The sequence below is a fragment of the Podarcis pityusensis genome (genome assembly GCF_964106645.2).
Source record: "Podarcis pityusensis genome assembly, chromosome: 12".
Classification (NCBI taxonomy): Eukaryota; Metazoa; Chordata; class Lepidosauria; order Squamata; family Lacertidae; genus Podarcis; species Podarcis pityusensis.
In genome coordinates, this window is record NC_138037.1 from 56,819,673 (window position 1) to 56,831,685 (window position 12,013).

At 42.3% G+C, this 12,013-nt stretch overlaps 1 protein-coding gene across 2 annotated transcripts in view; it reads right to left on the reverse strand.

Annotated features, from left to right (window-relative positions):
* EGFR (epidermal growth factor receptor) overlaps positions 1-12,013 on the reverse strand; it is a 147,048-nt gene that overhangs the window by 16,941 nt on the left and 118,094 nt on the right. For both annotated transcript variants that reach the window (XM_080975747.1, XM_080975746.1), the window contains exons 16-20: positions 8,321-8,356; positions 7,443-7,584; positions 6,681-6,803; positions 5,494-5,592; positions 2,308-2,493 (exon numbers count right to left, since the gene is read on the reverse strand). In XM_080975747.1, coding sequence (XP_080831873.1) covers positions 2,308-2,493; positions 5,494-5,592; positions 6,681-6,803; positions 7,443-7,584; positions 8,321-8,356 — 586 coding nt within the window. The remainder of the gene's footprint in view (positions 1-2,307; positions 2,494-5,493; positions 5,593-6,680; positions 6,804-7,442; positions 7,585-8,320; positions 8,357-12,013) is intronic.

Consider the following 12,013-nt stretch of genomic DNA (forward strand, 5'->3'; position numbering starts at 1 on the left):
CTAAGTATATATTGTCACAAAGATCCTTCCAATACCTAGGAAGGTAAGAGTCCACTGCCAGGTTTAGGTGCCAACTTTGGATCTTGTGTTTTACAGCAGTTCCTAACTCTGGATTCTCATGTTTTGGACTACACAGCCTCCAACACCTCCATGGTCACTGGCCAAAGATGTGCAGTCCAATAACGGCTGGGCAGAGCTGCTCTATCTTCCCTGGTGACCAGACTCAGTTGTCAAACATTTCAGAAGCTGAACAGGTTTCTGGAACAGATTAGGTTTGACAACTGAGGTTTGAGTGTAGATCGGTAAATATACATAGTATTAAATGTTGGATGTATGGGAAAGGAATCATAGGAATGTTTCTCCATGTGCTGAAATCTACGCAGATACATTCAAATCACTGCTTTCAACAAGTCAACTAAGATATCAACTCATCTTAAATGGTCATAAAGACACAAATATATGCCACCATATTAATCCAAAGGATCTCCATATACAGCCTCTTTCAATTCAGAACTTCACAGAGGAAACAGAGGAATTCAGAGCAGCAGCAGGAGCAAATTTATTTGTCTTGTGGGTGGTGGAAAATGCTGCATCTTTGGGCTGACTAAAAACTGTGAAGGCAGAAATCCTCTATTCTCTACACCATTAACAAATAGCAGAATTTATGTTTTCATGCTAAAATAATAAACTGTATTTGTGATATTCTATAGTACTAACGAATACTTCCCTTGTTTTGTAGTTGTCATTGTTGGTACATGACTGTTAATAACTGTAACCAGAACCTTTACACATTATGAAACACTGGCATTCTTATATGCTTGTGAAAATGGAGCCTTTGAAAGAACTACAATCAACTCATTTTTGAAAGAGGCCAACAGAGAAAAAGCCCATTAATGCTTGGGGCGGGGGTGAAATCCCCCCAAACAGAAATGTGATGATGACACAGTAATAGGAAAATGTTTTTCTCCCAAGTGTCCACCCCCATCCTTTATCCATTAACCTTGGACCAACATCATAGTATCTACTAAACATTTTCAGATGAACTCCCACAATGTGCTAAGGGCTCCCAATGTTGCCAAACAACTTACCCTAACAAACTGGCAGAAGGCCACAAGAAAAGCTGTTTTCATGAAATAAATGTAGCTTTAATGAGCTGTTATTCTCAATCAAATCAAATCAAATCAAATCAAATCAACAACCCCAACAAAATCCTATCAAGAGTAACCTCAGTCAAGGACTTAAATAGTTCCAGTTTATTAAATCAGCTATTCCTTCCACAATTGAGTATATGCCTGTATTATGCTATAATATAACTGGAATGCCATGTATTAGGTAATATTCTATTTGATCTAATCCTAGAAAAAGAGGTGATTTACAGCATAATTTTATTATATACTAGTTTCTAGATTTATAAATAGTAACTGCATCTCTCATAGTACTCTGATATTCCACTTCAAAATCCCCTCCCTTTTTTATTAGAAAGGTTATGAACTGCCTCTTGAGACACTTTTGTGCTGAGAAAAATTCTATGCTTCAGATAATTAAAGATAACGTCCTTCAGAAAATGTTATTTCAAAGCCATAGGAAGAAATAAAGGAATGAACTCTGTGGAAGAGCACCTTTGGGATCTGGTTTCCTGCCCGGGTGATGGATTTGCTACGATTTCTAGACAAGCAGATTTGGCTTCAAGACTAACACTACTTACCCAGTGTGTGTTTTAACTTTGAATAATAATAATAATAATAAAACAAATATGCTGCACCAATCCTCACTGTGTGCTAGATAGTTTAAAATTCAGCTGAGTTTTCAAAAACAGCTTCCCAAAAATCCAGAATTCCTGGTGGATGTATACATTCCCTTATGTCTGCTTCAGCTAGCTCTTTAAATTGTATAATATCAGCTAGTTGAGCAGCTAAGGTAAAGGTAAAGGGACCCCTGACCATTAGGTCCAGTCGTGGCTGACTATGGGGTTGTGGGGCTCATCTCACTTTATTGGCCGAGGGAGCCGGCGTACAGCTTCCAAGTCATGTGGCCAGCATGACTAAGCCACTTCTGGCAAACCAGAGCAGCGCACGGAAACACCGTTTACCTTCCCGCAGGAGCAGTACCTATTTATCTACTTGCACTTGGACATGCTTTCGAACTGCTAGGTTGGCAGGAGCAGCGACCGAGCAACGGGAGCTCACCCCATCCCGGGGATTCAAACCGCCGACGTTCTGATCGGCAAGTCCTAGGCTCTGTGGTTTAACCCACAGCGCCACCTGCGTCCCAGTTGAGCAGCAAGTTGAACTTAATTCCTTAATTTACCTTTGCAATCTGCACACACCAGTTGAGAAGGTGCTGGGATCCAATGTTATCCTTGTGCTCTCGAACATAATCAAGAAGGCAGCCATACGGCATAAGCTGCGTGATGAGCTGAACAGTGGAGGTGAGGCAGATTCCCAGCAAACGGCAGACATGGGGGTTGTCAACACTCGCCATGACATAGGCTTCCTGATCAGGAAAAAGAAGCTCATGAAATTATATTGTTAAGTAATTAGGCTGTGTTCATCATGCTTTGTACATGACTCTATATTTTAATAAATATAAATATTGTTATAAAGAATGAGGCGGTAGAACTGCTGCATAAATATGAAGTGCAAGTGGAAAGCCCCACATTTCAGAGTTAAAAGTTTCCTGCAGACAGAGGGGTGGAGAAGAACCTTTTTGAGCCCGAGGGCCACATTCTTTATTGGGGAACCTTCTGGGGGCCACATGCCAGGGGGGTCAGGGCTAGGAGAAAAAGGGGTCAGAGCAACTGATCTAACTCAGTAGGATACATTCCAGTCATCCAAAAGTCAGAGGTTTCTAACTGCTTCCTGCCCCCCTGGGACTGAGGTTCCCCATCATGGAACATGGTGAACTAGTCCAAGTCATATGCAGAGTAGATCCAATGAAACCAATGTCTTTAAGCTTAATCAGTGCTTTTTTCTGGGGGGACGCAGGGGTACACATACCCCTAAACATTTTGCGAATCTAAGTTTGGCCTCATTGAAGGGCAGTATTTCAATATGAGTAGGAAAATGGGAGTTTAGGGAAGTTTTTAATATCTGGTGTTTTGTTGTATTTTTAATATTTTGTTGGAAGCCGACCAAAGTGGCTGGGGAAACCCAGCCCGATGGGCAGGGTATAAATAATAAATTATTATTATTATTATTATTATTATTAGTAGTAGTAGTAGTAGTAGTAGCAGTAGTAGTTCCCCTAAATATTTTTTAGGAAAAAATGCACTCAGCTTAACTAACATTGGATAATCATTCTCTGCAGTGCTAGATTACCAAATAGGCAGAGTAGGCACCAGCCTACGGGCCCTACACCTTTTACAGGCCCCACAACAATGAATCAAAATAATACTCAAGCCCCCCCTGAGATTTTGACTGCCGGGGCGGGGGGGGGGGCTCCACAGGGTTTAATCCAGCACTCATCCTCTGCATGTGGCACAGATTATTCACTATGTGGAGTCAGTTTTCAGAAGCTTCTCTTGGCAATTGTAGTATCTGCTGCAGCTCCAACTTTTCCTATGTGGTTGTTGTTGTGGTTGCTGTTATTTAATTCCTTCCTTCCTTGATGGTACACACTACACCCTGAGTTCTGGGGACTGGGAATATAAACATTGGTGTAGATATGTGTGTAAAATGTAGTGTGTGTGTGTGCGCACACGCGCGTGTGTGTAACACATACTTATATTAACAAAACTTTGTAAAAAGTTATTTCGAGGAAAGTTTAAAGACTTGTGATACTGCCATTTACTGTAGCTGAATCAGAATGGTGAACCAAATTTGCTTCTTCCTCTGCTTCCTGTTATGTCAGATACATACTGTATTAATTTTTTAGTTAAGTCAATATTCCCCAAACTGTGCTAAAGTCCAACTCACCCTCCTGCAAAAGTTGACCTGAAGTCTACTAAACTGGGAATTTAATTGTATGGGATGTGTGTATATGTTGGCCACACAGAATATGGAGCTGTTCCAGAATTTGACAGAGCCTATTAAATTTGATACCGCCAAGTGAAACAGGCGCCAACCCTCAAAGAAAGAATAATGAAGCCATTGTGCAGTCATCTGTTCTTTAAAATGCTTTGAGAAATTACAGCAAAGCTCTTGTTTTTACACTTTATCTTGGAAATCTCTGAGGTACGCCATGACCTGCTGCAAGTATGTGTGGTATTTGATGGTAAATCTCCTGAATTAGCTCTTATCCTAATAAAGTCATTACGAGCTGTGGCTGGAGAATGAACTGGATTTTAATACTTGCAGAAAAGTTCGGAAGCAGCATAACTAATGGAAGATCCTGCTAGTTTAAGTAACAGTGGAAAAGGAAAAATGCGAGGAAGGGTGTTATCCCCACTGCCCAACAGGATTGCTGCATGCTAGAACACAACACAGAAAGGGGACTTCTTAGTTGGATTGGAACATTCCAGAAATGCTCCTACAGTGGCCCATGCAGGTGGGACTTCAGAAGCAACAGCAAAATAAGCACTGTGTGTTTTATCTATGTTTATATTATTTATTGCATTTATTTATGGATTACTACAATTGATTTGTCTCATAATGTTAGCCGCTCTGAGCCCAGCTCCAGCAGGGGAGGGAGGGATACAAATAAAAATTATTACTATTATTACTATTACTATTATTATTATTATTATTCAAACCGACTTACATTTTTCAAAAAAGAACCCAACACCAAATATAAAATCTGGAGAGCACTGAGAAGGACACAGCTGCTCACGACGAGGCCTTGATGCACCCACCAAAAATGCACCCAGGGTGATGGCCCCCTCAGCCACGCCCTGTGCCACATCACTGCCTACAAGCTGTATATATCTATGTCCAGAATTGTTTTGCTGAGCCTTATCTTCTGCAACAGTAGACTATCTGAACCTTTTCCTGCTTCCATGTAGTGATTGGTACTGGAAGCAACTTCCACTATGTGGGTAGCTCACCTGAGATTCCCAGCATCTTCAATTCCCCCAGTTCTTCCCACCCCACAATCCTGTAGTCCCTCGGCCTTTCTCATTTTGGCCCCCACCATGGGCCAAATCTCTTCCCGTAGAACAATGGTGGAGCTCTTGGGGCATCTCTAGCCATGAACCTCCTTCTCTGCCTGCAACAGTTCTCTTTAGAATAGGGTTGCCATACGCCCAGAATTCCCCGGACATAGTTGGAATATGGCAAACAGAAGCAGTGTCCGGGCGGAAATTGCTGAAATGTCCGGGGAAATCTAGACATAAGGCAAGCCATGTTGGAAGCTCAACAACTTTAGCCCAAAAACCTTTTGAAATATGGCAACTTTACTTTAGAATTACTTCCTAAAAGCAGTTGATGAAAAATGTAAAGTGTCTCCTCTCCAAACCCAATTAAGGATGAACATAAATTTACATTTGTCTTCATGCTATAAAATCGCAGTAACCAATATTTCAATGCTTCAAAAGTGTGTGGGGGGGGGAGGACTCACGTCAAGAATTTCTTTGTTGGCTTTAGGTGATGTGGCCTCTCTCAATTCCTTAATTGCTACAGGAATTTTAACTCTCTCGCCTTCTGGAATCCAAAGCCCCTGTAAAATAAAAAGGTTAAATTTAGCATAGAGCTAAAGAGCAAAAGTTTGCATGAAAAGTATATGGAGACTTCAACAGGGATGTGAACGCAGAAGCCAACAATGAGCTAGGTAACCCCTCAGGGTTAAGTATATACCACAAAATTTCTAGAAATGATCATAGAATCATACAGCAGGAAGAGACCTCGACCTCAACCCTCTCATGCTCTGACTGGGGTTTGAATAATGCACTAGTTCGATTTAGGGCCGCCATATTCCTGGAATTTCATAGACATAGCTAGGATACGGCCCTCGTAAACAGCATCTGGGCAGAAATCACTAATCACTGAAATGTCTGGGAAAATCTGTCAGAAGTGTAGATTTTGGTGAATTTCCTAAAAAATTGCTCAAAACGTCCTCTTTTTGTAGAGATTTTTGCAAAGGCTTTAATTAACATCTTGCTCAAAAGTGGGAAGTAGCAGCAGCAATGGCCCAGATCAGATGTAAAACGGCCCCATCTCCTGGCTAGGGAAAGGGGAATGTAATATGGGCTTTCAGGCTCCTCCCCCTCAATAATAATAATAATAATAATAATAATAATAATAATTTATTTATACCCCGCCCATCTGGCTGGGCTTCCCCAGCCACTCTGGGCAGCTTCCAACAAAATATAAAAATACAGTAATGCATCAAACATTAAAAACTTCCCTAAACAGGGCTGCCTTCAGATGCATTCTAAAAGTCTGGTAGTTGTTGTTCTCTTTGACATCTGGTGGAAGGGCATTCCACAGGACGGGTGCCACTACCGAGAAGGCCTTTTTACTTAATGTTAACTAGGTGCAGAATTGAAATCTGTACCACTGTTGTAACCACAATTACTAGTAACCAAAATTAGCTTTTAAACCAAAGTTTAAAGATGGTTTCTAATCCTATTTTCAGTTTCTGGCTTAAAAACTGTATTTATGCCAGTGAAAGTTTAATGCTATACTAAGGGAGGGGCAAGTGCAGTGAAGAAGCGTTACTCCTGAGCCAAACAAGCAAATGTTTTACCAACATACAATGAGAGAACACTGATTAATCTGAACCATTCAATCCTTTTCTGACCTTACCTTAAAGACGGTACCAAACGCTCCAGAGCCAAGAACTTTGATTTTTTTAAATTCGGTTTCCTTTAGAATCCTTAGCAGTGCCTGGTTTGGTGCCTCCCCACTGGGAGTCAGGGGTTCAACAAGCTGTCAAATACCAAAAGAATATGGTTTAAAGTGACAGGCTTCCTACTTTTTATATTAAAAGCAAAAACAAAACCCAGATAGGATTACCTCTTTTTTTTTTTTTTTTGAGAAAAGCAAAACAGGTGACAAACTTACATTTCACCTGATTTTCCTGAATAACATAATGTAGTACAAGGCAAGGAACTCACAAGATTGCGAGCCTTGTTTTTAAAGCTCAAGGTAAGCAAATCCATCATTACAGTTTCAAGGTCAGGTATGAAATCTCAGTGTCGCGGAGAAATGGAGGCTCCAGTGTTTTGCTCTAACATGAGCGAGGTTCTGCCCAGAATTTACATGGACAACAGGGTCACAGTATGGCATAGTATCATGGCCATGACTGATTGCACAATGGCCTTGAGTAGCATGTGTAGAGTCATATTTACCTAGGAAGAATAGACTATTGTTTGGGTCCTGCTAAAAGAGTGTTATCTCCCCCCACCCCCGATGTGCTTCTTTGAGGGAAGACACCTGGATTCCATGCAATGAATAGGAAATAATTGCTTATTTGCACGGATAATTTGCAAAAGACTCCAAGACCCTGGAATACATAGTTTGTGTCAGTTTTGGGCAGTACATTACAAAACAATGTGCTGCACCTACCTCTCTTTCTTGCAGCAATCTGCGCAAAGTACGTTTTCTAACAATGCGACGCCTACGAAGGTAAAGGCCAATGCCCAATGCGATAACGACAAAGCAGAGAATGCCTCCAACAACTCCAGCTGCAATGGAGGGGATCTTAGAACTAGAAGGCAAAAACAGAAGAAATTATCTTTAATCTCATATGAGGGTGAGGAAGCCAACTCACTATCTACTGAGTATCCAGAGCTGAGAACCTTGATAAAACCAGATCATTCTTCTAGTTCTGCTCCAGGGCGGCTCACCTGCTGCCTTCATCATATATCTTTATGCGCCAAGTGAAAACGTTTCTCTTCAACCAAGCCTTGGGCAGATTAATATTCTACAGCCTTGTAATGTGGTGGGGGATTCTTTTTTTTGGGGGGGGGGTGTTTTAATGATTTACTTGTGTTTTAATCTTGTTCTTATGTTGTAAACCACCCTGAGATTTTGTGATGAAGGTTAGTATATAAATTTAATAATAAATAAACATTAATGCAGAGCTGTGACAGCCAGCATGTATGCTTTGTCAGCCTAAATCAACATAAAAATCAATTGACTATTACATATTAGCCTTGATTAACAAACAGAAATAGGAAGAGGAATAAGAAAAAAAATGCAAACTACAGAACAGTCAAAATTATATTAACTTGCTGTGCTTTCCAGGGACCTTTCCAGGGACTATAATATATACACATTGGAAATCCATGTTGTATATTCAGAGGGTCATTAGATTTCTAGTGTTTCAATATTATATTTTAGCCATAAGCAAAACATATTTTAACCATGAAATATGGGTATGTGTATACATGTTATGTTCAGTATAGACATGTAATTAATTAGCAATAGTTATCAATAGTTACCCATTAGGACAACCTTCAAGCCCTGGTCCTTTGCACCTGTAAAAAAACCACACACACAAACACAGAGAGAGATGGAGAAGAGGCAGCAGAATTAATACGTTTACTGCTAGATTCTTCAATGGACATTTCAACTTTTTCGCCCTGCACACATTTTTTTAATATATAAAGACAACAAGCTTGCTAAGGAAATACAGGACCTGGGAAAATGTCAAGATCCTTGAACCAGATGCATTTGTTAAAAGAGCAGGGTGCATTGTACTAAAGGAACAGCTTCTAACTCAGTGTTTTAAGCATACTGGGAAGAGAGCCTGCCAGAACATTATTCGAGTCCATTATTCAAACGGTGCACAGAACCTCCAATTCCCGCCCCCCTCCCAAAGTACAAATTCAATCTCTTAAAAAGCAGTGCCTTATTCAGACTTCAAAAAGACCACACAAAGCATCCTATCACAAAGAAACAACTGTTTGCTGGACTACATGAAAGGAACCAGCAATTTTGCTGTGAGTGGACAAAATGCTCACTTTTAACATTCTTGCTAGTAGAAAAGTATTGGTTTAAAATATCTGGGGACAGAACTAACACAAAGGGATCTCTCTCAATTCCAGACCTCAGGCTATTCAGTGCACCCTGTGTAACAGAATAATTTTTTGTTTAAGGGAAAATCTTTAATCTTAATGACTTGACTTATGACGTGCAAGGTGATTTTATAATGGAGGAGCAAAAAACATGGATTTGCCCACAAAAGGCTAATGCAGTTCTGTTTCATGGATAGCAGAGGTATGGGTATACCAGAGCTTCTCAAGATTTAGAAGCTGTTTATATAAATTAGCTTCTCCTTTAGTCTATATATCACATGTGGGATTTTGTGACAACAGTCCACAGAAGTTGTGCATATTTTAAAGAACCAGAAATATCCCCTCTTAACATTCTTGAACAGTTTTATAGTGCTCATTCAGAAACTAAGATAAGAAATGCTAAATATTAAACTGAATCTTTGAAACTTTGAAATACATCTCTTATGCTCTCCTCATTTACTGTAAAAGTGAGGCCTGCATAAAAATCCTTGAAACTATGCAGTCCATCCACTGTCACCATGAACACGGGTTTTCATCTGCACATACAACCATTTTAATTCACTTGGTACAGTCACAGTAAGTTTGGGCCAATTTTCCAAAACAATTCGAACAATGTTTATCCTGAGCCCACTATTTCCAAGTTAATCTACAGCCAGGTTGCTTAGATTTATGGCCTCTCACAGGATACTTAATGTAAAAACTTTGGGACAAGAATTTAACAAGAAAAAACAATTCTCTGGTAAACTACAGTTCTCAGGATTTGTTTGCGTGTGTTTTAAATGTATGGTGGGTATGCAACCTCAGTTAACAAAACCACACTCCTCACACCCTTGTGGGCAATCTGATCCCACTGTCTTCCTGATAATATAGATCTATTACCCGACTATTACCGTTGTACCAACTTTGACGTGCCTAGAAGAGCCAGAAGAAGCCAACAATGGAACTGGAGGGAGTCTTGTGTCCTCACCACGAGGGAGAGGTGGAAGAAGCACCAGCACACGCTACAGTGCCAATGAAGATGGCTATTCAGTTAACCTGTGGACATTTGATACTAGAAGACAACAGCCGCCACCGCATTGTGGAAGAAGAAATTCATGAAAGAGAAGGCTGTCAGTGGCTACCAGCCAGGATGGCTCTGCTCTGCCTCCACAACTGGAGGCAGCAAGGCTTCCGAATACCAGCTGCTGGAAACCACAGAAGGGGAGAGATGCTCTTGTGTCCATGTTTAGCTTGCAGGTTTCCCACAGGCAGGGACGCAGGTGGCGCTGTGGGTTAAACCACAGAGCCTAGGACTTGCCGATCAGAAGGTCGGCAGTTCGAATCCCTGCAACGGCGTGAGCTCCCGTTGCTCGGTCCCAGCTCCTGCCAACCTAGCAGTTTGAAAGCACAAAGTGCAAGTAGATAAATAGGTATCGCTCCAGCGGGAATGTAAACAGCGTTTCCGTGCGCTGCTCTGGTTTGCCAGAAGCGGCTTAGTCATGCTGGCCACATGACCTGGAAGCTGTCTGCGGACACACGCCGGATCCCTTGGCCAATAAAGTGAGATGAGCGTCGCAACCCCAGAGTCGGTCGCGACTGGACCTAATGGTCAGGGGTCCCTTTACCTTTACCTTCCCATAGGCATCTGGCTGGCCAGTGCGGGAACAGGATGCTGGACTAGATGAGCCATTGGCCGGATCCAGGAGCCTGTTCTATGTTCCTATGTAGGTTTTAGAACCAAACAGAAGTATGGTAGGTTTGGATATTTCTGCAATCTACTAATCACACTTTCATCAGTAAGATGGAATCTGTTATTTTACTCTGGCCTTCCATGACCCAAAAGTTTTGAACACCTTCCTATTCCCATTCAACAAGGAGTCACTTTAGAATATAAACTCATTAAATCAGACTGTCTCTTGCTTTATCATGTGTGATAGAGTCTGAACTTGTAAGGTAAAAGTGGGGCCCCTTTAAAATGTTATCTTTGCCATCTGAGAGAGTCATTTTTCTGTGAAAGGCTCTCAGAGAGCAGTAATAACCTTTGCATGACCCACCCATGTGGGACCAAATCCATAGAACTTTCCCATGGAATCAGCACCCATTCCTAGTAGGCTACCCATTTTGTAGTCCTTGTGATCAGGCCCAATCAGTAGCTGGGTCACACGAGAGCTGCTTGCAGAAAATTCACTCCTGCGCAGATAACACCTAAAAGTGACATTGTGTATTATTTTCACTGAAGAAAAATGTTGATTTTGGTAATGCTGTACTGCCTGGAATATGTGCACAGATGCAGCGATGGAGCCTTCCTGGCCTGGGCCCAGGGAGGGCGCACATGCAGGGCACACCATGGGGGCGAGGCCACAAGAGCAACCCCTACCCATGTCTGCAAAGCAGGACACGCTCATGGCAAGCCCAGCACCACTTTGCAAGACTTGCAAAAGCAAAGTGGGGCTCACGGGGTGCTGTGAGCAGGCCTGCACCCTGGCCCCACAAGCCCAGTACTGCTTTTGTGAGCAGAGTTCACTGGGAGGGCACTATGGGCTGCTGCATCCTTCTCACGGCACTCTACAGTTGGGGGCAGCTGAGATGGATGCAACAGGCCTGCGCCCTGGCCCCTGTGAACCCAGCGCTATGACGCTGCTTGCAGGAGCCAGGGTGCAGGCCTGTTCCCTCCTTCTCAGCTGCCCCAATGGGAGGAGGCTGCTGTGAGAAGGATGCCACAGCCCACGGTGCCCTCTCTGCAAGCAGGGGGAAAGCAGCTCTGGGTCGCAGGGGCAAGGCGCACGCCGGCTGCGTCTTTCTCAGCCCTCCAGTTCTTTAGTTGGAAGTCACAAGACTTAAACTGACAGAAGTTTTCTGCCAGAAGTATTCTCTAAAACAAAATAGAATATCCCTTACATGAGGCTGTGGCTTCAGTGCACTCAGGACTTTTTGTGGCAGTACTCACGGGTACCGAGTACCAGCCCCTCCTTTTTTGTTGCCCATGGCAGCCATTTTGTGCTGGCACCCACAGCACTTCTATCATTACACGGGTACTGGCACCACATTTATTTTTCAACCAAAAAAGCACTGAGTGCATGTATCCCTTTTAAAGATCTGTTTAGGCCATGGGTAGGCAAACTAAGGTCTGGGGGCTGC